The sequence below is a fragment of the Budorcas taxicolor genome, chromosome 2 (genome assembly GCF_023091745.1).
Source record: "Budorcas taxicolor isolate Tak-1 chromosome 2, Takin1.1, whole genome shotgun sequence".
NCBI classification, from domain to species: Eukaryota; Metazoa; Chordata; class Mammalia; order Artiodactyla; family Bovidae; genus Budorcas; species Budorcas taxicolor.
The window spans coordinates 104,133,606-104,157,057 of NC_068911.1; the positions used below are offsets into that span (position 1 = coordinate 104,133,606).

General features: G+C 37.7%; 1 protein-coding gene across 1 annotated transcript in view; it reads right to left on the minus strand.

Moving 5' to 3' along the window:
- THSD7B (thrombospondin type 1 domain containing 7B) overlaps positions 1 to 23,452 on the minus strand; it is an 899,070-nt gene that overhangs the window by 244,024 nt on the left and 631,594 nt on the right. Inside the window, exon 14 of the mRNA XM_052635756.1 lies at positions 6,618 to 6,796. Within this exon, the coding sequence (XP_052491716.1) occupies positions 6,618 to 6,796 (179 nt within the window). The remainder of the gene's footprint in view (positions 1 to 6,617; positions 6,797 to 23,452) is intronic.

Below are 23,452 nucleotides of genomic sequence, written 5' to 3' on the forward strand. Positions count from 1 at the left end.
CATGAGAAGGAAAATATGATTTTTCTTTTGCTTGGAAATGGTGACAGAGCGAGAGTGAAAATGAAAGATTGCCTCTCCTGCAAGCTCTACTCACCTTAGTTAGTGGTTCGTCACAAGTAGAAAGCATAGTATTTGGACTGGCAGACAGCCATAAAGGATATGAATGGATGAATGCCAGCTTTCAGGAATCATTTCACTCTGTCTATGAGATGGCGTGACATGTATCTGAGCTTTGCTATAATAATTACTATGTCAGGGAGAGGTGAAATGTTTTAGTAGTATCTGTCTTTATTAAATCCTCCCAAGTAACCCTAAGAAATAAATCATGCTGCATCTCTTAATTTTGTGACCTATGATATTTCATAATTACAACGAGTTCTTATCAAAGGTATAATCAATCACCAACCCCTACCTCCCTATGCAAGAACGGTACACCTGAATGTACTTGATCATGGATAAGTGTGGGCCTTCCCTATTAATGCTCAAGAAGATGACTTCTTGCTCCATTAACGTCTGGGGCTCCTGCCAGTTCCAGAGTGAGCAGAACTCTGCCAAGAATGATTTGGACTAGCTTAGGATGAGTGGAAGTTAGGCAGGTCCAAAGGAACCAAGAGGCCAAAACTGGTTAAATCAAATTAAGCATTAAGTGTAGCCATATTTTTCTGGGTAAACAAACATTCAGATTGAATGACAGTTATCCTCTTTCCACATCTCAACATGCTACTAATAATTAATGAAGCAATATTAAAATGTACATAAGCTACTTCTCCACGGAAAACTTTTCTCATCCGAAGTTGCCTTCTAAGGGAGTAATGCTCTTGCTAAAATACAACTGTTTATCTTCGGAAAGAAAGTATTCTTTAAAATAGTATTACCTAGCTATGAAAAATAAAATGAATTATACTCATCATTTACAAATTTAGACCATTTCTCTTTGGGGTAAAGACACCTTTAAAATAGAAATTGTTTCTAGGAAACATTCATTTAATTTATATCCTCTCATTCAGATGCAAACATAATCAAAACTCTTTCAGAAATGTGTTTAAATAGATAGGGTACATTTTTTTTTTAAAGTATAGATAATGAATCCCAATATAAGATTTCTGCTCATGCACATTGAATACATAGATTTGCAACATATAAACAACATGGAATTTCCTGCCCCTCCCTTGCTTTCAATTGTGTAAAGAACTCATAAAGGGAAATGTCAATCCAATGGAACTTTAATGTCCTCATATTTATTCTTCTATTAAGCAGAATTACAAAAGAAAAAATACAGCAAAAAGATACAGTACAAGTGCACTTAAATCCACTCACTACATTATAGATAGTAAAAAATTAAAATATATTATCTGTTTGATTTTGCACAGTAGAGGCAAGGACATCAGGCAACTGACCTGATAATTCAATAAACAATTTGGGAGTTTTCTAGCTAAATGAAAGCTTTGGGTAAGATGCATGCTGGAGCTATTTAGCATCACAAATACACTGAGCAGAAAGCCATCAAAGGATTGCTGTCACTTTGGTGCTTCTGGAGAAACAGCTATCATGTTGATAAGTTTTAGTTTAAAAGGGAGGCCTTTTATGAGAGATTATAAATATCGATTTCACAAACTGACTCAGAGCAGTTTATGAGCTTGTGCACATAATATCAACTCTTTCATTTATATCACTGAGTTAAATTTCAATGGAGATACAAACACAGGATTTTTCAGTCAAATCGTGAACGATTCTTTAGGACAATTTGGAGTTCTTATTTCTTCCTGAAGAGTTTAAGTCTTTTTGAGAATTCAAATGAAAAATCACAGTTTAAGAGACCAGAGTTCTAATATATATTTTATTCTTTCTATAGAGCTAGCCACCTACTCATCCAGAGAGAAAGCTTCTTTTCAAATAAAGCATCCAATGAATATAATTTGACAATTCACTGGATGGTGTACCAGGGGCTAGAATGAGTTACAAAAGCAGAAAGACAGCCCTTGCCTCAGAAAGACCCCATGTTGTAAAATGAAACAAAGGAGGAAAGTGACTAAGCACATGCAGGTATACTAACATTTATACAGCTTGCACATAATATACATATATATGTATGTATACATATATGTGTGTATAATAAGTATATATAATACACACACATTAGAAAGTTCAATGTTTTTCAAATGGTATGTTAGGTTCAATCTGTCATATACTGAATCTTCTTTATGCACAGGTACCAAAGATATGAAGTTTTCTCACTGCTATAATTCGGTTATATTTTTTAAGCTCTTTCTTATGGGTGAATACATGAGAGAGTATTACTCTGGTTCCAAAAATAGGACAATAAATTGAGACCTAAAAACCAATTGGAAAGAAGACCAATAACCTAAGGCCAGTAGTAAAATTGAACTTTACAAAACAGCCTCCATGGGTGTACCTCTACTGGATCTAATTTCCAGCACAGAGAAACAAATAGCGAGCTGCTCTATAGAAGAACTGCCATAAATAATAGAAGCTGGGGAATATTTCATAAATAATGAAAATTCCAGACAATTTATCTTCAGATGAATTAAGAAAATGTGGATAACTTCAACAAATCACACACACACACACACACACAAAGGGGGTGGTCTGCAGTACATAAGAGCAAATATATAATGAAATCCACAGACAGCTTTCCACAAATACACTTTAAGTAAAAGTATGCTTTAGGAAACAAAAGGCCTCTAGTGACAATTCCCTTTATGTTTAGTATTTTTTACAGTAGCATTTTTCCTTGCCATTCATAGACTTACAAATGAGAGAGAGGGCTTATTATTTACTAACTTGATCAATTATGTTACAATACCAAGTATGGATTAGGGTGAACTTTTTCAAGTTTAAACCACATGTATTATAGATACCTGAAACCTCTTTGCATCAGAATACATGCCACGTTAAATTTGATTTCTGATAACTAAATCTCAGGATTCAACTCTGAGCATCATAACCAATGTCTCTGGAATGCTATCCATTCCCTTCCTGATGGAAAAGCTAGAAACAGCTCCTACAGACAAATCCATCTTTGCTTAGCTTTCACATATTGAATTTATCTAAATTATTCTTGAACATGGGATTAATTTCTAGTCTGTACTACTTAAGGATACAAGATTTAAACATTAGTTACTCATCTAGAGCCAGACATCCTGGAATGTGAAGTCAAGTGGGCCTTAGAAGGCATCACTACGAACAAAGCTAGTGGAGCTAATGGAATTCCAGTTGAGCTATTTCAAATCCTGAAAGATGATGTTGTGAAAGTGCTGCACTCAATATGCCAGCAAATTTGGAAAACTCAGCAGTGGCCACAGGACTGGAAAATGTCAGTTTTCATTCCAATCCCCAAAAAAGGCAATGCCAAAGAATGCTCAGACTACCGCACAATTGCACTCATCTCACACACTAGTAAAGTAATGCTCAAAATTCTCCAAGCCAGGCTTTAGCAGTACATGAACTGTGAACTTCCAGATGTTCAAGCTAGATTTAGAAAAGGCAGAGGAACCAGAGATCAAATTGCCAACATCCACTGGATCATGGAAAAAGCAAGAGAGTTCCAGAAAAACATCTATTTCTGCTTTATTGACCATGCCAAAGCCTTTGACTGTGTAGATCACAATCAACTGTGGAAAATTCTTCAAGAGATGGGAATACCAGACCATCTGACCTGTCTCTTGAGAAACCTGTATTCAGGTCAGGAAGCAACAGTTAGAACTGGACATGGAACAAAAGACAGGTTCCAAATAGGAAAAGGAGTACGTCAAGGCTGTATATTGTCACCCTGCTTATTTAACTTCTATGCAGAGTACATCATGAGAAACACTGGGCTGGAAGAAACACAAGCTGGAATCAAGATTGCCAGGAGAAATATCAATAACCTCAGATATGCAGATGACACCACCCTTATGGCAGAAAGTGAAGAGGAGCTAAAAAGCCTCTTGATGAAAGTGGAAGAGGAGAGTGAAAAAGTTGACTTAAAGCTCAACATTAAGAAAACGAAGATCGTGGCATCTGGTCCCATCACTTCATGGGAAATAGATGGGGAAACAGTGGAAACAGTGTCAGACTTTATTTTTTTGGATTCTAAAATCACTGCAGATAGTGATTGCAGCTATGAAATTAAAAGATGCTTACTCCTTGGAAGAAAAGTTATGACCATCCTAGATAGCATATTGAAAAACAGAGACTTTACTTTGCCAACAAAGGTCCATCTGGTCAAGGCTATGGCTTTTCCAGTAGTCATGTATGGATGTGAGATTTGGACGGCGAAGAAAGCTGAGCGCCGAAGTATTGATGCCTTTGAACTGTGGTGTTGGAGAAGACTCTTGAGAGTCCCTTGGACTGCAAGGAGATCCAACCAGTCTATCCTGAAGGAGGTCAATCCTGGGTGTTCATTGGAAGGACTGATGTTGAAGCTGAAATTTCAATATTTTGGCCACCTCATGTGAAGAGTTGACTCATTGGAAAAGACTCTGATGCTTGGAAGGATTGGGGGCAGGAGGAGAAGGGCACGACAGAGGATGAGATGGCTGAATGGCATCACTGACTCGATGGACATGGGCTTGGGTAGACTCTGGGAGATGATGATGGACAGGGAGGCCTGGCATGCTGCATTCATGGGGTCACAAAGAGTCAGACACGACTGAGCAAATCAACTGAACTGAACTAAGTGTTTAGAACAAGTTTCCTTTAAGTCCTAACAGGCATACAAGTACTTTATCTTATCCATACTCTCAAATTTGATAGACAGTTTTTGATACATTTGTATACACATAGTAAGAATACAGTTTTGGGATCTGTGCTCAGATGAAGTCCTTTTACTCCCTGGATAATTTTCTAGTTAATTAGCAGTAACTAGATTAAATTGCTTAAAAATAGCAATTTAAAACTTGTGTTTAACACTAGTTTTATAAAGGCTTTGCTTTCTTTTATTGTTTTGAGGAGACAAAAGAATTATCACACATTATTTATAATTACAAATGCCTAGCAGTTATTTCCTTCTTTAATAAATGCCTGGAATATACCCTAGGAAGGGTAAACTAGTCTTCAGACAGAGGATTCATTTCAAAGTCCTCTTTCTGATCAGCAACCTGGATCATACCTTTCTTCATACTGAGGAGGTTTCTCTACTCAAATTCCCCTATTTGGGTTGTTCCCCTCCTGTTTTCATTAATCATATCTCATCCTTCCCTTCCCAAAACTTTTTTTTTGACAAAATTTGTGTGGATTTTGCAATCCTCTGAACTGTTTTTTCCCCAATATGCTTTATATTTGCTTTGAAGGAAGTAACCAGGATCATCATTTTACTCCACATAACTTAAAAAAAAAAAACAAGACCAGCCTAATACTTTGCCCTGTCTTAGAACACAATCTTTTTGCCATTATAATAATTTTTCACTTTCAGCAAGTTATGTATCTTTTATCAAAACTTACAAAACCAGCTAGAGATGTCAGTCTTGAAATGACAAATGATATCTAAATAGAAATAGTTATGTTATTTAGATATGTTATTTATATTAATTAACTAGACATTGATTTCCCTTCCATTAAACAATCTCTATAGAGAGTCTGACCAAAATGGGGATTAGAGGGAAGAAACAAGTAGACTTAGTAATAGAAGCCTGTGTAGCTATTCTGCTAAAAGTTTCAGAGTCATAAAGGATTTGCAGACCCATGTTTAAGACACACTTCACTTAAGAATAAAGAACTTATTAACAACTCTCATCTTATACTTTACCTACTCAATTAATTAAAATGTATATATCAGTCCATGTATAATAACAGTATGCAATCATGGGAGAAATTTCAGTTCTCTATCATAATTCTTAATTAAATCTTAGTTTCTATTATATGGGTAAAGCTAAATGAAATATGGAGAAGGAAATGGCAACCCACTCCAGTACTCTTGCCTAGAAAATCCCATGGACGGAGGAGCCTGGTGTCCATGGGATCGCAAAGAGTCAGACACGACTGAGCAACTTCACTTTCACTTTCACTTTTCAAATGAAATATTCTAATCAGCTTTGCTTAAGATGGCAATTTTATTTGATATCTAAATGACAGTGTATGCTTTAGGTTCCATTTATGAAAACAGCTTTGATTTAGGGGGAAAAGGTAGAAAAATAGCTCAGAAGAGACAGAAAGAGCTGTGAAAACACTGATAAGATTAGGAACAAAGAAAATTAGGATGAAGAGTTAGGTAAAGAGAAAAACAGAACACCAGTTTTGGGGTATGCAGATGAGACCACTAACTGTATCTACAGCCATAAAGCAATTGATATTCTCCCAACATTATTACATACACACAAAAACCTTTTATAATATGATTAATCAAATAACATTTCAAGATAATCTAAAAACCAACTGGATTTAATTTTTGTAAACATCATTATAGCTAATATAACCAAGTCATTCTCGGCATTGCCTAGGAGTGGGCAAAGCTTCTATTACTAATTCTATTATATTAATTTCTACCCTCTTATCCACTCTTCTGAACTTCTAATAACTTTATATGAGCTACTTATAACAAGATAATGACTTCAATTTCAACAGGAAATAATAAAGGAGATACTTTTTCAGCTCTGTATTTGTTGTTTCATGTACTTTACCTGATTCTTGAGATCCAGTTTGGGACACGGGCGACCTCCATTGTACGGTTTTTCTTTCAGCCATCTTGATCGAATTCTCACTCCAATCCCACAAGATGAACTGCAAGACCCCCAACTTGACCAGTCGCTTAACTTGCAATCAAATGGGCAAGGAATGACGCATTCTTCTTGAATATAGCCTGGAAAAGATTTAAAAGAAGGGAAGAAAATCTGATCAAATTTACTTTGTTTCCATTGTTAGAGATCAGATTGCCTAACAATATTGCTGCAGGGGTTTCAATAAACAGACAAAAGATTTCCGAGAGAGATGCATATGATTACTTTTCCATTCCAAATTTGTGCCATCTGCTTACTTCATAGGCAAATCTGGGATTGAGGAAGGAAGGGAAAAGCGCAAGGTCTTCCTTTCTAATAAGAAGAAGTGGAGCAGCTCAGGGTTAATGATGGTACTATACTATCTCCTCCTGCACTGGATCTACCTTTCCTTTCCTGGGAACAGAGAGCATAATATAGTCAGTCTCAGTGCCTTCAATCTGCAAAGCTTTCACGAAGAATGATCTTGATTCTCACTGTTGTGTAGTGTGACTTGGTAGGAGGAGGACAAAGACTGAACCACGGATTAGGAAGAGCAGGATACTACTAAAAGAAAACATGAGGCGTAGTGAAAGGTTGTACATGAGATACTGGACTGGAATCAAGAGGTGAGGGCTGAGATACAGTTGCAGATGTTCTAGCTTTCCAAGCTCTTATTCCTGTCCTCAGCCCACTTCTTGCTACAATCTTTCTCTGATTAACCATCACCTCTACAGATCATTACCAGATATGTATACCCAATTTCCATCTCTCCAATAAATTCTATGCGACCTACTGATCCACTCTAATCGGATGCCCGATTACCCTCAAATTTAACATGTCTAAAGCTGAGGTCACCAGTTTTCTCCTAGAACATTCTAATTTTCTTATATTCCTCACCTTAATTAACTGCATCATATCTGATTTCTATGTACTGGTGTATGAAGTAGCTCAGTCCTGTCTGACTCTGTGATTCCATGGACTGTAGCCTACCATGCTCCTCAGGCCATGGAATTTTCCAAGCAAGAGTATTGGAGTGGGTTGCCATTTCTTTCTCCAGGGGATCTTCTGGACCCAGGGATTGAACCCAGGTCTCCCGCATTGCAGGCAGCCGCTTTACTGTCTGAGCCACCAGGGAAGCCCATACTGGTGTATATACCTGTATAATCTCTTCCCTTTGAATTTGGGCAAGACCTGTGATTAGATTATGGTATGTGGCAAAAGGGAAGGGAATGCACAGATATTATTTAGATGCCAAATTTTGAATTAATACAAAGGAAGATTATTCTGAGGGGTCCTGAATTAATCAGGTGAAAAACTTTAAAAGAGTGATTGGGCCTTTTGTCTGTGTGTGTGTAGAACAAAACTCTCCTACTGGTCTTAAAGAAGCAAATAGCTGTGCTATAAAATGCCTACAGTGTGGCCACAGGGCAGGAGACCACAGGCAGCTTCTAGGGCCTGAGGACAGCCCCTGGCTCTCAGCAAGCAAGAAAACAGGCATCTCATCTCTGCGGGTTTTAATACATGAAGATGATTCTGCCAACAATTACAAGTGAGCTTGGAATAGGAGTTTCCCTCAGTCACACCTCTGCAGAGTCTTAAATCTTGACTCACAACTCGATTGCAGTCTGGTGAGACTCTTCAGCAAAGAATTTAGAGAGGCCATGACTGTACTCCTGACCCATGGAAACTGTGAGATAAGACATGTTTTGAAGTGCTATGTCTATGTTAATTTGTTATGCAGCAATTGAAAGCTAACAGATTATCTAAAATAAAAAATATTTCAGTTACCTTAGACCAGCCTCCATCATTTTACACATATACTAATTAGTTCTTATGTTGAAGCATCACACCAATGTCCCCTACTCTATAATTCTTCTGGTTCATCCCTGGTTCAACTCTTTCTGACCCAGAATACTGAAATATTCCCTCCATGAGTCTCCTTTTCCCCTAATCATTCTCTTTAGTATTGGTCAGTCACTCTGAGGAAAAAGTTACTTTTCTAAAATACATAATAATTTATACTAGTCCTTTTATAACCTTTGCTGATTCTCTATTGCCTTGAAAATAAAGTGATAATCACTTTGCAAAAACTATAAGATTCTTCATAAGTGGGTCTAAACAAAGATTTTCAACTTTGGCCACAAAATATGTTCCCATTGGCCAGGTTATACTATGGACTAATTCAACCAAATCTCAGAGGATGGGACCTAGACAGTGGTAGTTTTCAAAGATCCCCAGAGAATTCTAATGTGTAACCTAGTCTCAGAACAACCTCCTGACTTGTTTTCCTCCTGCCCTTCCCTCTCCTATATCTTGAACTCTTTCCGCATAGACCACTTCATCTTCTCCAATAATAGTTGTGCCTTTCCTCATGAAAACACTCTGCTCTCCCTCTAACCAGCTTAGCTTTCATTCCTTCCCTAGTGGCTCAGATGCTATAGTCCATGGGGTTGCAAGGAATCGGACGCAACTTAGCGACTAACACACACATACAGACACACACACACACAGACACACAGACACACAGACACACACACACACACACAGACACACACACACTCTCTCTCTCTTCAACTACTCTCCTGAAGTATGGTTGACCATCTGGCCCCGTCACTCCTCTGCTATGCCCAGTCTGGCAAAACTTCAGATCTAAATTGGTCCAACTACCTTCCTGCTCTGTGCTTAATACTGGAAACCAAGTGGAGATTAAGGCAGTGCCAATGCCACACACTGCTTGGTGATTCTTCTGAGTTTTCTCCTCACTCCCATTCCACATGACAGCTTTACCAAACCTCCTCTCCTATCTTAAAACTTTTAAGATCTGTTGTTTTTCAGAAGAAATAAGAATGAATATGAACTCTTTTAATTTCCTATGACTATATTTGTATGAACTTCCATATTTTTCTTCTATCTTCATATCACAATGGAAAAGATAATCATTTTCTTATATAAGCCATCTTTTCACCACTTGCTATCTCTCTACACTCTCTCACTAATTTTAGAGTTATATTTCTCATACATTAATACTAGAATGATTGTACATTCCCAAATAACACTCACTGATAAGAAAGAGCACATTTTAAACACCTAAGTCATCAAGAAGGATCCCTCTGAGGTTGAAAACAAATTCTATTTGGGATTGTTAACATTCTCTGTTGTTTATCATAGTTATAATTGTACAGTCATTACTAAGGTGTTTTGATTATTAACTTAGTACTAGGTATATAAAAAATGCTAACCATAGGATTAACTAGAGGCCACAGGCAATACTTGGTTTTATAGAGAAACTGAGTCACAAAATGATTCCATTTGCTACGGAATGAAAAAAGCAGATTAGTAATTGAGTGAAATTAATTTTCATGGTGTAAATGCTTCAAATATGAAATTTCAGGAGACTTCATATAAATAACTTGTTAATCCTTGTGTGTCTACTTAGATTCTATTTTAAAACAGATTTTCAATTAGACGCTTTTTTAAATCAAGGAGATTTAATACAAATATCATCTATATTTACATATTGAAGGATTTTTAATTACAGGGCCTCTTAGCGATATGTTTTTCTTTTTTTTCGCCATGATAAGACATGAAACTAGAGGATTTCTATGAAAGTCAAGGTCATAAGTTCAATGAGTAAAATATAATTCTGAAATTAAACAGATTTGATCAACAGTGATATTTATTTTTCAAAAAAGTTATTGGCATGCTAGAGTATACTCCAAAGGAAAGACCATAATGAGAACCATTAATAACTGCATAGTTTTATACCTATCTTATAATTGAAAGGATTAGTTATATATACATAATACCTGCAACTATTGGTAATAGAATATGATCAAATGTGGCTACCTACAAGTTAACCTGCCATAAGAGAATTTCAATTTCTGACTATGGAAACTACAACAATGTTTTAAAAGTTCATTTACATAAAACATACCACAGACTAGCTGCATTGGCCACATTCATAAATCTAAACCCAATTGCTATGAAAGAAGCACTTTTTCTACCGAAAATATTTTACACTATAATTTATAAGCAGAATGTGTTGCTTGGACCAACATATTACTTGACCTGTGGATGCCTTCATGTTTTATTTTAGTTATCTGTATGCATATGAAATTGAGCATGAAGTAGTTATTACAAAATTTTCAGTACAGAATGCAACAACATAGTGATTTTACAAGACATATACATTGTACATAGTGGGTATTCAAAAAGTATCTATTGATATTACAGATAAAGATGAGCTGAATAAAATCTATTAATAGAATCTGTATGTTATAGCTGGAGGAATTTAATGACTTATTCCAAATAGGGCTGAAGCCCAGGAACCTGGTTTCAATCTATATTATTAATCCCCACATATTTCTCTTTGCTGCTGCTGCTAAGTTGCTTCAGTCATGTCCAACTCTGTGTGACTCCATAGATGGCAGCCCATTGCTCTTTAGGTTAGTTCAACAGATGTAGGTAAAAACACAGCTCTCTAAATTTGATGGCATCACCGATAAGACCACTTCTCAAGATATTATGTGCTGTGGATATTTTTCTTTTAGCATTCAAGTACTAACACTTCCCCTTCACACCTCTCACTGCCCCCTGAAAATCTTGTTTTGGAAGATGTGAAAGAAGGAAATATTGATGATATTAAGCCTGAGGAAATAACCTAGGTTAATTTACTTATATTTTCCAACTGTGTAAAGTAATAGCAAACATCTGCCTAGACAGTGAATGTTCTATTGACTAACACTGCTAAAAGAATAAAAACACACTACCAAAAATAAAATGTTGCTCATCTCTTCCCCAGTTCAAAGTGAAAATCTGGAAAAACTTTGTGAGTTCGAATGATATCATGTCTTCATTTGTCCATATTTAAAGATTTATTCATACATTTTAGTCCTATCATTTATCTAGTAAAATATACCATACTTAAAAGTATGTGATGACTTAAGTCAGAATGGTTTAGATATTCTTCAGGAAAGGTGGGGAAAGCATGGGGGCAGATGTTTTAATATTATCACAGGAAAGAATTTGAGAAATTAGATCAATACTTTGCCATTGTTCTTAAGGGAAACACTGACAAACATCTGTTTAAAATCTCAGTCCACTAGCATGTGGCTAGGTAGTGTGAACTGAAGTGCCAGCTTGCTGTTGTGCATTTATAATTTGAACTGAGAATACTGCTCATGAACAGCAGTTACATTCTTTCAAAGATGCAGTCTTTCAAAAATGGGCTTAACCTTGTTTAGGCATCTGGAGGCCTGAGAAGGGAAGAGCTGGAAAGCACCTAAAGTACCATTGTTTCTTCCTTTAAAATTTTGAGTTATGGCATGGAAGAATTGATGTTTTTGAACTGTGGTGCTGGAGAAGACTCTTGAGAGTCCCTTGGATAGCAAGGAGGTCAAATCAGTCAATCCTAAAGGAAATCAACCCTGAATATTCACTGGAAGGATTGATGCTGAAGCTCCAATACTTTGGAGCTGATGCGAAGAGCCACCTGATGTGAAGAGTCACTTGATGGGAAGAGCTGATTCACTGGAAAAGATCCTGATGCTAGGAAAGATTGCGGGCAGGAGGAGAAGCGGGTAACGGGATGAGATGGTTGGACGGCGTCACCGACTCAATGCATATGAGTTTGAGCAAACTCCGGGATGTAGTGAAGGACAGAGGAGCATGGCGTGCTGCAGTCCATGGGGTTGCAAAGAGTCAGACACAATTGAGCGACTGACTAACAATAGCAACAATAAAAAGAACAGTTTTGAAAATATATTCCCTACTGGTAGAAAAATACCTTTACTGCATATATGAAAACCCATCAGCACAGACTCTCTAATATTAACCATTATAAAATATGGTTATGGTACTGCAAATAACAAAGTAGCTTATTTGGATCCACAATCTTATCAGATACCTGAATACAGCTAAATAAGAAGTCATATAAAGATCTAATAATCACATTAAGGAAAAAGTTTTCTGGATTCCCTAAAACTCAAATATTTCACAGCATAATTATGTATTAAATTTTATTACATCTACCAGAAATAAAATCATCTGTTGACTAGTTTTCTTAATTAAAAATATAATTTATTGGTAAACTTTCAGATGAAAAGCTATTGAAAGTCATTAAGGTCAAAAGCTTCAACCTATAGACTGGTCAGAATTAGAAAGGAAACTTGAATCCAGACTTGATGGAGATACACAGCTCACAATCAAGTAGGAAAAAATCATTATTTTGACCCCAGAATGTACTCTTTGGTTCTAGAGTGACAAAACAGAAAATCAACCCTGGCCCTAAAGAATTTCACATTTTTCTAGAAAGCAGTCTTATAAGTAAGAAAAAAAAAACCCACATAGTATATAATCAATGACTTTAATTATACGATACAAATAATATATATAAATCATATAACAATCTGAGGTAACAAATGGATTCTGGCTTCAACTGTCTATCACATGAAAATAAAAGACTGGCGCATTTTTTCAGGAGGCACAGGTTTTTGACTAATTGCTCAACCTGGTTCACTTACTCAAAGTAAATGTATCAGTGTCAATTTAATCAATCAACCAAATCATATAAAGAACTGATCTTCTAAATTGAATTACCCAGGCAATTTAATATAGATGGTATCTGCAGGTGTTCATATAGACAGAGTTTCAGCATTAATAGCCTCGTATCTGGCTCCTCTAGGCAGACAGAAGAGAGATTTTGCTCTTAGAAGATATTAAGGATGTTAGGACAAATGAAACACTAGACACAGAATCATTTGAACCATTCAATTAGGACTGTATATACCAAAGCAGTTTTTATCATTACTGCAAATAAATGCTGTTAGAATTAAAGTGACTGAATGCTTTAACCACATAATAAACTTGGCATTTGAAACACTGCAAAGCTGCAGATTGTAGACAAGACAATATTACTGGGTAATTTGTAGGACTGTGGCTGCAAGAGCCTGTATAAAGTCCTCTCATGACATCTCCTCTCCCTGAGACAATCTTGACTTAAATTATACCAGTCAGTAATTTACACTTTCTTTCAAAGTTCTGAAAGCTGATCTCAGAGCACATCTGAGACACTGTTATTCTTGTCACGTCATCAGTGCTATTCTCCAAATACTTTTGATTTTGCTTCTGGACACATGGCGTGATTACACCTCCCTGACTCTAGAATTGAGATGTGATCTTCTTGCCTTATCCAGTGAAGTGTAAGCAGAAGTGAAGTGTGTTGGTTCCAGGTGACAGCGTTAGAAGCTCAAGTGTAGGGATTTCCCTCATGGTCCAGTGGCTAAGACTCCACCGTCCCAATGCAGGGGACCTAGGTTCAATCCCTGGTCTGGGAACTAGATTTCACATGCTGCGACTAAGACCAGGAGCAACCAAGTAAATTAATTAAGTAATGAATTATTTTTAATAAAAAAGCTGGAGTGCAATTTGTTCCCCTCTTTCCTACTATATACCAGAGGGTCCAAAAACACCAGCCAATGCACAATGGACATGGATACTGAATGATCTTAATGGCTTTCATTCTCTGGGATTTTGAAACTCTCAGTTTCATTTGTTACCATACCATAACCTATCTTATTCTAACGCATCAATAGTGGCATAAGAAAGTATATCTTCAGAAGATCAAGTAAAGAGCACTCAGTTCAGTTCAGTCGCTCAGTCATGTCCGACTATGTGACCCCATGAATCGCAGCACACCAGGCCTCCCTGTCCATCACCAACTCCCAGAGTCTACGCAAACTCATGTCCATCGAGTCAGTGATGCCATCCAGCCATCTCATACACTGTTGTCCCCTTCTCCTCCTGCCTCCAATCCCTCCCAGCATCAGGGTCTTTTCCAATGAGTCAACTCTTCACATCAGGTGGCCCAAATATTGGAGTTTCAGCTTCAACATCAGTCCTTCCAACGAACACCGAGGACTGATCTCCTTTAGGATGGACTGGTTGGATTTTCTTGCAGTCCAAGGGACTCTCAAGAGTCTTCTCCAACACCACAGTTCAAAAGTATCAATTCTTCGGCACTCAGCTTTCGTCACAGTCCAACTCTCACATCCATACATGACCACTGGAAAAATCATAGTCTTGACTAGACGGACCTTTGTTTGCAAAATAATGTCTCTGCTTTTTAATATGCTATCTAGGTTGGTCATAAAAATATTTAGAGTAGTTTGAGCATCTATACATAATGTCCTAGGAAAATAAGATTAAGCTGTAGCAGCAGTTATCACAGTCTGAATGGCAGCATCATCCAATGAGAATGTGACTTTGCAAAAGTTGAGCCTATAGGTATGTATTTCAGGAAAATATATAATTTATTATTTTAAAAAAGGACTAGTGATATGGATTATAAACCAAGGTCTGACCTTATGTGATCTGGAATAAAATATTAAATCTCAATCATTCAACTTTCTCTTATGAAAACAAAAATGCATAAAATAAAAATAAGAATAAAAATAAAAATAGAATAAAAAATAAAAATAAGAATGCATGTCCTTTTTAAAATTCTCTTTAATACTGTAAGGTCAAAAATATAATAAGCAGGAGTTTGTGGAAAAATAACATATAATACAAGCAGCATATTAATATTTTACCATTACTAAAAGCTATATAGCAAGGTAAAAATGTTTTTTCCTTATCTTATTTCTGGTGCTAGTGATTGATAGAGAACATAATTCTGTAAAGATGCTTAAACAGAAAAATTATAGGGTAATAATTTTCAAATTTGGTGCCATTTCTCATTCCAGATCATTTCCATATAAATTAAAGGCTAAGATAACATTGACAAAATGAGCAATTTTTTACTGGATCCGTAAATCAATTGTGTTTTGAGTCCATCTCTGTCTTTCCAAGTCTGCTTGCACCAGCCAAGGCCAGATGCTCGTTATCTCTCACCTGGACTATTATAATGGCTCCTTAACTGGACTCCAGGTCTCCAATCTCTTAACCCACTCCATATCTGATCACATGAAAGAACACAAGAGGAGTCTACCTAGAAAGCTCCACTTCGGAAAAGGTGCATGCAAGAGGGAGGTCCTGAAGTTTAAGCTTCACTGAGTGGATTGAGTGCTATGGCCATCAGTCCCTGCATCTTACGAGCACCAGCACTTAAACCTAATTCCTAAAGGTGGCAACAAGAAACATCAAAAATACCTACTACAGAAAGAATACCTTAGAAGAGGCAGATGACAACATGATCATTCAGAGCCAACTTCCTGCAAGCCCTGGGGCACAGAATAAAGCTCATTCTGTGCTGAGATGTGCATAGAATAAACTTCAGAATGAAACATCAATTATGTTTTTATTTGCTGGAATGTTGGGTCATCCAGACAGTGATTTTTATCCATGAACAATGAAATAAGTTGTTATTAAGGATGGATCTAAATTATGGATTACACGACCAATCAAATTTACCTCCAAAAGTTTGCTTTTGCCAAAGAACTGCATCTTTCACTGAGCTAATGCAGAAATCAATGTACTGGAATGAATTCATAGCACATTAACTCCTTGCAAGTTACTGTAAAAAACCTTTAAAATATCACCAAGGTGTAAAATTAAATAGGACTCCTAGCCTTGATTTATACTGCATGCTGATAATGGTGAATTTGTTTCACTCACCAATAAATTTGTTTCCTAATGGATTGTGGATCAGCCAGTCCAGAGATTTACATTTAGGTTTCTCTTGTCTTCTACAGACAAATAGATATCTGATGATTTTATTTACTGATATTTCATGATATAACTGCTAAATGAACAAAAGAAGATGCAAAGAAAGGGTGAGATGTTTGATTACTTTTTCTATAAGAAAACTGAAATAGTCAATAATCTTCTAGTTCTAGTAATTATGTCAAGGAACTGCGGATGATTCCAAGTCACAAAGAGAGAGGACCTTTTACATCAGCAGAAAGTCTCAAGAGGGACCAGAAGTGTCTTTCAGAAGAGAGAACAAAAAGTGACAGAAAAGAGTTTATTCAATTCCTGGGGTTGTCATAATCAATAGTCACAAACTTGGAGGCTTAAAAAAGCAGAAAATATCCTCTCATAGTTCGAGAGGCTGGGAGTCTGAAATTAAGGTATTGGTAGGGCTGTGCTGCCTGCAAAGTCTGTGGGAGAAAACCCCCTTCCTTGCCCTTCCAGCTCCTGATAACTCTAGGCATTCCTTGGCTTGTGGGAGCACACCCTCAGTTGCTGTCTTGTCTTCACAAAGTCGTCTTTCCCGAGTGCCTGTGTCTCAAATCTCCCTCTCCTTCCTCTTAGAAGGATGTCAGTCATTGGATTTAGAGTACACCCTAAATCCAGGATGATCTCATCTTAATTTCCTTGTCTTAATTACATCTGTAAACACCTTGGTTGCAAATAAGGTCACGGTTCACAGGTACTGGAGGCTAGGACTTTAATGCATTTAACATATTTTGGCGGACAAAATTCAACCTATTAGAGGAATGAAGACTATGGTAAGAGAAAGTGTTAACACATGGATGACAGTTTGACCTTGGATATCATGCCTTCCTAGGCCTATCCCCCATTTTAACAAGAGCTATCTAAATCTTCTGTTGTTGTTGAGTCACTAAGTTGTATCCAACTCTTTTGTGACCCCATGGACTGTAGCCTGCCAGGCTCCTCTGTGCGTGGGGTTTTCCAGACAAGAATATTGGAGTGGGTTGCTGTGCCCTCCTCCAGAGGATCTTCCTGACACAGGGGTGAAATCCACGTCTTCTGCACTGCAGGCAGAATCTTTACCACTGAGCCACTGGGTGGCTAAATTTTCTCAGCTTCAGTTTTTTTGGAATATTTTTAAACATTAGACTTATGTATTTATTTGGTGGGGTCAGGTCTTAGTTGCAGCCTGAGGGAACTTTGTTGAAGTGCACGGATTTTCTAGTTGTGGTCTGCAGACTCAGTAGTTGTGGCTCATGGACCCATTTGTCCTGCAGCATGTGGTATCCTAGTTCCCCGCCAGAGACTGAACTCACATCCCCTGCATTGCAAGATGGATTCTTAACCACTGGACCACCAGTGAAGTCCTCAGGTTCACTTGTATCATCTAAAACAAAGACTGGACAATTTTGACTTGCAGGTCAAATCCAAATTGACTCTTTTTTAAGTAGTTTTGTTGGAATAGAGACACAGTCATTTAAGTGCTGTGTGTAGTGATTTTTCCACTGAAACAGCAGAGGTGCCTAGCTGTGATGGAGACAGTATGACTCACAAAGCTAAAAATATTTATCATCTAGATCTTCACAACAATGTTTACAACATCAGATTTCTAAAATGGGAATAGTAATAGTACCCACTGTATAAGATTATTATGAGGATTAATTGAGCACTCAAAAACAGTGTGGACCACACAGTGAATACTGTTTCTCTAAGATAGGAACAGTGCCATGGTGGATAATAGCATGGGCTTGAAAATGGGAAAGAGCTAATTTCAAAGTCAACCAGGACACTTACTACTAGTGGTATTAATTTGCAGCTGTCATTGAACCCCTTCAAGCCTCAACGTTCACATCTGCCAGATGGAGGTAATTATTACCGACTTCAAAGAATTGCTTTGTGCATTAGAGCGTCTGGAATGCGGAATTAACCATGGCTACTACTATTTCCTGACTGCAGCTATGAAATTAAAAGACGCTTAACTCCTCGGAAGAAAAGTTATGACCAACCTAGGTGGCATATTGAAAAGCAGAGATATTACTTTGCCAAAAAAGGTCCATCTAGTCAAGACTATGGTTTTTCCAGTGGTCACGTATGGATGTGAGAGTTGGACTGTGAAGAAAGCTAAGTGCCGAACTGATGCTTTTGAACTGTGGTATTGGGGAAGACTTGAGAGTTCCTTGGACTGCAAGGAGGTCCAACCGGTCCATTCTAAAGGAGATCGGCCCTGGGGGTTCTTTGGAAAGAATGATGCTAAAGCTGAAGCTCCAGGATTTTGGCCATCTCATGTGAAGAGTTGACTCATTGGAAAAGACTCTGCTGCTGGGAGGGATTGGGGACAGGAGGAAAAGGGGACGACAGAGGATGAGATGGCTGGATGGCATCACCAACTCGATGGACATGAGTTTGAGTGAACTCCGGGAGATGGTGATAGACAGGGAGGCCTGGCATGCTGTGATTCATGGGGTCGCAAAGAGTCGGATGCGACTGAGCGACTGAACTGACTACTATTTCCAGGTGGCACTAGTGGTAAAGAACCTGTCTGCCAATGCAGAAGATGTAAGAGATGCATGTTTGATTCCTGGGTGGGGAAGGTCCCCTGGAGGAGGGCATGGCAACCACTTCAGTATTTTTGCCTGGAGAATCTCCATGGACAGAGAAGCCCGGCAGGCTATGGTCCATAGGGTTGCAAAGAGTCAGACACGACTGAAGCAACTTAACAAACAGCATGGACTACTATTCTTATTCATTACAAAGTAGTTATAGCATCATCTTTGGTGCATGAAATGGAGATGGGAGGTAGGAAGACAGTCCCAGCTTGAGAAATCACATACAGGAGAAGACCCAACATCTTAAGTCCTTGCAGGAAAGCTACTTTCACATCAAGACCCAGACCTCTATTTTATAGGGGAATGAGGAAAGTGTACATGCGAATTTTTGTCTGTTGATTAAACAAACAGAACAGGTAATGATCATCTTTTGGTGCATGACAGCTAATAACCCCAATCCAATTATAAATTAGAATATTGAACACACAGAGCTTGAAGGCCACTAGAGACTGAAGTGACATTTTAAGATTTTAAAGAAAAACACAATGAGAGTAAAGAAAAAGCACAGGACCTGCCAGGCAATCACATGCTTAATATAGGTCAAGTATTATCATTATTATTGGAAAAAGTTCCTCCCTGATAACCTTATAGCATCTGTTATTGCAATGCCCATCCAGCATGACATCTATAAGCCATGATTATCCTTTGCTTCATATTGGAAACTCAAAGTTCTAGTAACAAGCAGACTATATTGTGCTATACAATTTCTGCTAATTAAATTTCTTTATTGTGGTATTCTGTGCCTCACATTCTCAGTTGGGATAAATCCCAAGGGAATACGGGACTATACAGCTTGATAGAGCCCATTAAAAACTTAAGGGGGTGAGGGAAAAATTAGGAGCTTGGGGTTAACAGATACACATTAGTACAGATAAAATAGATAAAGCACAAGGACCCACTGCTTAGCACAGGGAATTAAATTCCATGTCTTGTAATAACCTATAATGGAAAAGCATTTGAAATAAGTATGCATAACTGAATCACCCTGCTACACTTCTGAAACTAACACAACACTGAAAATCAACTACACTTCAAAAAATAAATAAATAAAATTTGAAAAAATTTAACTTGGGGAAGCAAGACTACAAATGTACTGCATAAGTTTGTGAGAAATCTACTTCTCCTGCACTGTGAGAGAAAGTATAAATTGTATAGGCTATTTTCCCCTTCACTTTCAGTGAGATATAATTAAAATATAGCACTATATACATTTAAGGTATAAACATAATAATTTGACTTCCATACATCATGAAATGATTATCACCCTAAGTTAAGTGAAAATCCATCATCTCACAGAGATGCACATTATCATCCCCAGTCCTAACCAATAGTGTTCCTCCTTCTGTTCCCCATCCTACTCCTTTATTAAAGTCCCAGATGTTTCAAAATGACTTACAGGGACTTCTATAATCTACTGCTTCAATGTCTCTCCATTATGAAACTCTGTACCTTTACAATGTTCAACAGGTGGTAATAAGTTCAAAATATGGAGATATAATTCAGGAAGCACTTGAAGACAACTTCTTTTGGTCTATTTCATGCTCTACACAACCATCCTAGCTTTATAGGGATATCTTTACAATCATCAGCGTTTCCCTGACAGTTCAGTTGGTAAAGAATCTGCCTGTAATGCTGGAGACACGGGTTCAATTCCTGGGTCCAGAATATCCACTGGAGAAGGGATAGGCTACCCACTCCAGTATTCTTGGGCTTCCCCTGAGGCTCAGCTGGTAAAGAATATGCCTGCAATGCAGGAGGCCTGGGTTTGATCCCTGGGTTGGGAAGATCTGGAGAAGGGAAAGGCCCTAGCCTGGAGAAATGCATGGACTGTACAGTCCATGGGGTCGCAAAGAGTTGGACACGACTGAGTGACTTTCACTTTCCTTTCCTCACAATCATCATCATGTAAGCTGCGTATATTTCAGAGTGTAACTCTGGTCCAAGAATGTGCTGAGTATACCATCTGGAGTTAACATGTCTGCATTCACCCTTCCAGTGTCCTAAAAGATGATTCAGAAAAAGAAATGGGATAAAATCCTCAAGTCTTATCATTTAAGAGGATGAGATAGTACCAACTAAGGTATTTCAAGGTATGAACTTTTGTCTTGGAGCTGTTGGAAATAATCAGGTGAAACCAACCCACACCTGGATTAAGCAGAACTCCAGGGACATATTATACAGACAGCAGACCTAAAAATTTTGTTCTAGCATTGATTCCATATATGAGACTCAAAATCTGAGAGCTGTCAACAGTACAGTTATAAAGGTAGAGGTATAGACATGGAAAGCAAAAGTGAAAAACAGTTGGAAGGAGAAAATATCCTTAGAGTTCAAAGGCTCTCAGCTATTATTGTTTTGGTATATTTCTCCTTATTTTGTTAATGTTATTGTTTTTAGTGTTGTTGTTGGTTTTCTTTTTGGTAAATTATATTAATACTATCTTACTATCTACCTAATAATCATACTGTAGCAGAGGTGCCATAACAGGCTATTCACATCATTCATTGATTGGCTAAGACGGAATAAAGCCTAGATAGTTTATCACTATGGGAGAAGAAACATAAAATGATAAATATGTGTAAAAGATAGAATACTTTGCAGTGCCCCCAAAAGAATAAACAAATCTACCTATGGAAGAATGAATAGAGGCAGTTAATATATGAAGAGACACATTCTGGAACCAAATTGCCTGGAAGAGAAAACAAGCTTGACATTCTTAGTTGAGCAAGCTTGTGCAAGATCCTTAACCTCCCTATTCCTTAATTTCCTTTGGAAGGACTGAAGCTCCAATACTTTGGCCACCTGATGCAGAGTCAACTCGCTGGAAAAGATGTGAAACTGGGAAAGCTTGAGGGCAAGAGGAGTTGGGCGCAACGGAGGATGAGATGGTTGGATGGCATCGTCGACCCAATGGACATGAGTTCAAGCAAACTCCTGAACATAGTGAAGGACAGAGCAGCCTGGCATGCTTCAGTCCATGGGGTCTCAAAGAGTCAGACACAACTTATTGATTGGATAACAACAACCTGAAGATAAAACTAACATCTAATTTAGACTGTTGATAAGAATAACATGAGTTAACAGAGAGCATTTAGAGACAGGTATAGCCTGTTTTAAATGTTCAATAGATGTTAGCTCTCATTATCAGAGAACAAACAAATAGCACAAGCATGTGGTTCAGCAGTCCCACTACTGGGCATATATACAAAGAAAATTAAATCAACGTGTCAAAGAAACATCTATGCTCCCATGCTCATTGCAACATTACTCACAATAGCCAAGATATGAAAACAATCTGTCTGTCTGTCCATGGATGAATGATAAAGAAAATGTGATATATACAAACAAGGAAATATTACTCAGCCTAAGAAAGAAATCTTGCCATTTGTGACATCATGGATTAACTTGGAGGGCGTTACATTTTGTGTTGCTGGCATGCTTGGTGGTGTCGGACTTTTTGCAACTCCAGGTACTGTAGCCTGCTAGGCTTCTCTGTCTGTGGAATCATCCTGCCAAGAATACTGGAGTGGGTTGCCATTTCCTCCTCCAAGGGATCTCCCCAACCCAGGGATCTAACCCACCTCTCCTGTGGCTCCTACATTGGGAGGCAGATTCGTCACCACTTGAGCCACCTGGAAGCCCTGGAGAGTGTTATGCTAAGTGAAATAAGCTAGACACAGAAAGAAAAATACTGCATAATTTCACTTACATGTGGAATCTAAAAATAGTTGAACCAATAAAATCAGAGTAGAATGGAGGTTGCCAGAGGTTACAGAGTTGGGACAGTGGGGAGATGCCGGCCACAGGAGACGTTTCATTTGCACAAGAGGAATAAGCCCTGGAAATCTAACGTACAACATGGTAGTTAATGATATTGTATTATATACTTGAAATCTGCTGAGAGTAGATCTGTTATTTTTACCATACATGTAAAAAATGCTAACTATGTAAGGTGATGTATATGTTTATAAGCTTGACTGTGGGGATTATTTCACTATGTATATGTATATCAAAACATCAAATTGTACACCTTAAATATATACAACCTTATGTGTCACTTATACTCCAATAAAGGTAAAAAAAGTAAGATGGTTATATACTCTAAATGTACATCAAAACAAGCTAAATAATTATATTCATACTTCAGGAACACATAGACTTCAATATAAACAGATGTAGAGAGGGCTGGAAGGTTATAAATTAAATATGAGGGAAGCTAATAGGATTGGAGATACTGAGTGATAGGGGAAATTATAAAACTAAATTAAAAATAAAAGAAGGATGTACATGGACTGAAAATGAGAGAATGCAGCATCTTAGTCAGATCCTCTCTCCAGGAATTTTAAATGAGAGACACAGAGAAGATGGTAGACATAGAGGAGGAAGGGAAAGGCGAGGTTGTCAAGCAAGACTCAGCAGACCAAAGGCACGTTCATGAAAATGAGTCATACTGCGGGGAACAGAAGCAAAGAGCAGAACTGGCACCACTGTATGTTTCCTCCT